At 34.0% G+C, this 4,836-nt stretch overlaps 1 protein-coding gene across 10 annotated transcripts in view; it reads left to right on the top strand.

The window, feature by feature from the left end:
* The first annotated feature begins 747 nt into the window (after nt 1–747).
* LOC110446418 (ubiquitin-conjugating enzyme E2-17 kDa) overlaps nt 748–4,836 on the top strand; it is an 80,328-nt gene continuing 76,239 nt past the window's right edge. For 3 of the 10 annotated variants that reach the window (XM_021491753.1, XM_021491831.1, XM_021492063.1), the window contains exon 1: nt 2,784–2,900. In XM_021491753.1, the coding sequence (XP_021347428.1) occupies nt 2,877–2,900 (24 nt within the window). In that variant the 5' untranslated portion in view covers nt 2,784–2,876. Of the gene's footprint in view, nt 978–2,782; nt 2,901–4,836 lie in introns of those variants that run through there. The other 7 variants (XM_021491914.1, XM_021491598.1, XM_021491996.1 and 4 more) reach the window with 6 other exon arrangements.

Raw genomic sequence — 4,836 nt, 5'->3', positions numbered from 1 at the left:
CAAAGATATACTTGAACAGTATTAGCCATGCATTTACAACGTAAAGCTATGACATCTGTATAAAACACCGAAAACATATACTGTAATCTCTTAAAGTCAGATATGTGTATCAAGGTACATATCGTATCGAATGTATTGTGCTGTGAAAACACAGGGTACGGGGTACAGGGTACAGCGTAGACTGAAACAATTCATTGATTCGTTCAGCTTCGCAAGACTTTGTTGTGTATTGTAGCAAAACAATTTGTTTGCTTGCATAATAAAATACAATTTCATTTCGGGTATTATCAATCAAAGTTTAAATAAATTCGATTTGTGAGTTCAACGATTCTTTTTTTAAACACCAGAAACGATGTTATCCACTATGCAGTGATACGAAAACGTACAACAGGGTACGGGGTACAGGCCACTAGAATCAGGTACATGCCCATTTACAAAAATAAATCATATAGAAACTTGAAGATGTGCAAAATGTGCAAGGGGGGTAGGGGTATAAAATTGTCTTATTAATCATTCTCTCATAAAGATTGTAAAGACTGTCAATGGTACATTTCTACGTTGTTAAAATAATTCAGCTAAATACTCTTAGCAATCACGATACCTCAGCTAAGTACGTATAAGTAACGGTTTGATCTGTATCGGTGTACTGTACATGCGCTATGTCCCTCGTACCGATTTGCTTAAAGTTCAGGGTAAATATAAGTTCCTGAACCAGCTCCGTTGCCTGAGCAGTATGGGTATACCGTTGTTGTAAGTGTGTCGACCGTGACGAACCCGTCGATCGTACCTTTTCCTGAGTGGGAGCGATATCAGCTACGCATTGATTGGTTGAACTCGGTTACACCTCAATATACAGCATTAACAGCGGCCATACAGCCCGGAAATAACCGGGCTCATATATTTCATGGAATATTATAACTAGGACAATAATACTATACATCTTCAGGAGAAAAATGGCACTGAAACGAATCAATAAGGTACAGCTTTTCTTTCAGCAATACCATATACTCTTGTACAGTGTAATTACGCTGGTGACACGTATCCTATACTCTTGTATTGTGTGTAATTACACTGGTGACACATATTGACTTACAACGCAACATCTTGGTTTTCAGAAGGTTTATGACTCGTGTTTTATAATTTAGTGGAAACGTTTGATTACATTATATTTCTATCAACTTCCGAAAGGTTAAGTTTGTGTATTCACGTCACATTTCGAGAAGTATACAAAGAAAATTCTGGAATGTGGCCGCCATCTTGCATTTGCCCGAGCATTATTATCATATTGTATGGGTGTCTATATGCGTCAGTTTCATGCAAATCAAGCTGCCTCTGGTCAGACTTGTAAATGTTATATCAATGACATTTGTCCATACTATAATCATTCGGTTAAAGTAGACGATTTTTCTTAATTGCACGGATGTATATTTATACTTTAGTCACAATGTGAAGATTAGTCACGTGCTCTATTACATACGAGATCGTGTGTCTACAAAATCTCGATTAGAACGAGATCAGAATGTCGTGTTATTGTGTCCGCCTATGACTCAGCCTCAATGCGTATATGACGTACGTCTAGTTTCAAAACAGGACGTGTGAGGTCCCCAAACATTTAATATTACTCCTTTTCAGAATGCACACATTGGTGTTAACTACAATTTATCGACTAGCATGTGTGTGGAAATAAATGTGTAAGGACGAAAATCAGTTATCTATTGATCACAAGTTTAGAGACGTGGTATGCTGTAGTAACTTTTATGTGACTTTTTAAAATTTATTTTCCCAATTTTATTTTATCGTCCGATTTCGATGAAATTTGGTACACAGCTAAAAAAGAATTAGAATACATTTAAACTTTCATTATATTAGATTTAAAACGAAACTTAACAACATCAAATCCCAAGGTAGACGTTACAAGACTGGGGTTTAACGTAATAAAAAACAAAACAGACACCAATAAAATATATCTTCCCCTACAGTTCTGGTCATGTGGAAACTTGAAACAACAAGATGACAATGGAGAGAAAATAGAAACCCAGTTGTTTAAAACATAAACGCTATAGAAGAGGTGTATTGTAGATAGTCTCAAGTGATTCAATTAAATAGGTATAATCAGAGATGTATAATATATACGCGACTGGTATAATAGTTGATATTGAACTACGAATATATATTGTTCCCAGTTATAGTTCCCCTGACAGGTACTCATAACTTTGTTTTATAGAAATAAATAAATAGTGATGCAACATCTATTAAATTAGAACGACGATAATGGGATATAAGACGTCATATTTATTGTCAGAGACGTATATATTACAGAGAATTGGTCACGGTAACCGGATGCAGTCATATCGCAAGTTACGCTTCACCTGCGCCATATTGGATATATACGACTGTTTACATATCGGCAATGATTCTGGCTTCAGGAGAACACAAACTCCGTTTTTGTTCTTTACACAATGTCAAGAAAGTATCGAGAAATTCATTATTTGATCATATTTCTAGGTTGTTACAATACTTGCAAAGTAATAGGATATATACGTCTCCGATATTATTGATGGTATTATGATCTAAATCTATGTTCCTAGACCTCTTGAAAAATGATAGTCATTAATGAATACATAATGGGTAGAAACATCTCCCTTTTGTTTAAGAAATCATTTCACCATAAATAATTTTGAGGAAGTTCCGCGGGAAAACGTGGCAGGTGCTTGTTGTGTTGCTAAGAACATTATTCCATCACTGCACTCAGATGGCGCTGTCTCGGTACTTTATACATGCGTAACGATTACTTCCGGTTCGACAGAAAACGAGCAAGGAACCTATTTTCTGCTCATTCAATTCAGGCTTATAATCATTCAAAACAATATTCAGGCATGGCATTAAAACGAATCACGAAGGTAAGAAGGTTAACGGTTAACGTGTGTTTCGCTTTAAATATGAATATATACACAATAAAGCGTTAAATAAGTAAATTTTGAATCGCAGGACAGTGATATTTTGTCGTCCGCCATGATGGAAAATTTGACAGAGAAGTCGGAGGGGCAAATGTTTTTCATTCGAATGCTGCTTACCAGAAACAGAAGAAACAGATTTCAGCGCACACGTACTGTATATTAATAATTCGGACCTACCTAAAAAAATCACCGTTCTTATACGTGTAATTTGACATAGAAGCTTACGGTTTTTATTTACAATCTGATTTCATTATGAGAAAAAGAAAGTTGTTTTTACTGTCTCGTGCAGGTTATATAGCATGAATTTATAGTTCATATGTGTATGTTTCGCATGGAATTTCGATTTGTTTTAAATATAAGCTGATTTCATTAAAAATCTAATACTGAATGTATCTATTGATGCTAGCAGTGTCTGGAAAAAAAATTAGTCAAGTAAAAATGCAGGATTACTGGCCCTAATGATATAGTGCAAGCCCAAATATTTTTAACAAATTTGTATTGTAAAAAGTAAAGAAAAAACACAAAGAAGGACCAATAATTTATTATTTCTATTCCTCAATGAATCCTTCCCTGCACATTGCTCTAAAGACACCTGCTTCCAAGCTGTATTCCTTGTCGTCGGAATAGTCACAAGTCTTCAGTAGCTGCGATAACGTAGCTTTCTGACGACGAGACATTTTTTATATTTTTCAATTTCAAAAGTATTTTATTGACAATACATATATAATACAAACATAATTTAACATTAAAGAAGATATCAGAACAGTATTGACAAAAGAATAAGACAACAGGCTTTGCCTTTATCAGTCTTCTATTTCCGGTATCAGTACAATGCTTAAATATATAAAAATTTGTAATTCGTTTTCCTCTCAAACACATGCACACCCACACCAGCTTATGTCTAATACTCGTTATTTAAGGGACAAAACTTGCCTGAATAATAATAATAATAAAAACAATACATGAATATTCATTTGGAATTTATCTAGCACGTATAAGTAACGAAATGTTTTGATGATTTAATATAAGAGTCGACATTTATAAGAATAGTTTTATTTAATTGGTCCGATGCATTACTAATACCATATACTAAACAGTGCAGATTTGAATATCATAATCGATTATAAATAGTAGTAATATGATGCCTAATATTTGAATACAGAGGACGTTGAAAGAAAAAATGTATTAGATCTTCCCTCTGTACACCACATACACAGGAAGCATCATCAATCAGATGGTCTTGTAACTTATCAAAGTTAAGATCACTTTTAAAATTTCTTAGCCGACGTAAAATGATGTTAAGTTTCCTCTGAAAACCGTTAATAAAAGTTTCCGAGACAGATGTATCAAAGTTTTTTTAAGTTTCTTTTTAAAAGATGAAATTGAGATGGAGTCTCGTACAGTGCTATCAAGTGCATTCCATTTTACCATTATAGAAGGGAAGACACTATTCATATATTAATTAAAGTAGTAGTTCTTGTCTGTGGTATATTAAAGAATCTGTTATTTCTGAAGGTATAGTTATTATTTACATTTAGAAATGGTTTAATGATATTATCGAGATAAGTTGGTGTGTAATTATTAAGAATCTTATACATTAATGTTAGTTTATGATTTTGTCTTCGTGTGTGTAATGTTTCAAGTTGTGTTTCAGTATACAGAATGTGATGATGAGTACCTCGTCTGAGGCCAGTAATTAAACGCATAGCTTCTAGTTGAACTGATTCTAAAAGATCTGATTCAGATTTGGTACAATTATGCCATACTATATCAGAATTTTCTAGCACAGGTCTTATATAAGAGAAATATAATGTTTTTAGGTCACCTGAGCTTTGCTCAAGTGACCTATTCCAATCGCTTTTCGTCCGGCGTCGTGCGT

Source organism: Mizuhopecten yessoensis, unplaced genomic scaffold (genome assembly GCF_002113885.1).
Source record: "Mizuhopecten yessoensis strain PY_sf001 unplaced genomic scaffold, ASM211388v2 scaffold35, whole genome shotgun sequence".
NCBI classification, from domain to species: Eukaryota; Metazoa; Mollusca; class Bivalvia; order Pectinida; family Pectinidae; genus Mizuhopecten; species Mizuhopecten yessoensis.
This window is presented reverse-complemented; position numbering and strand designations above follow the sequence as displayed.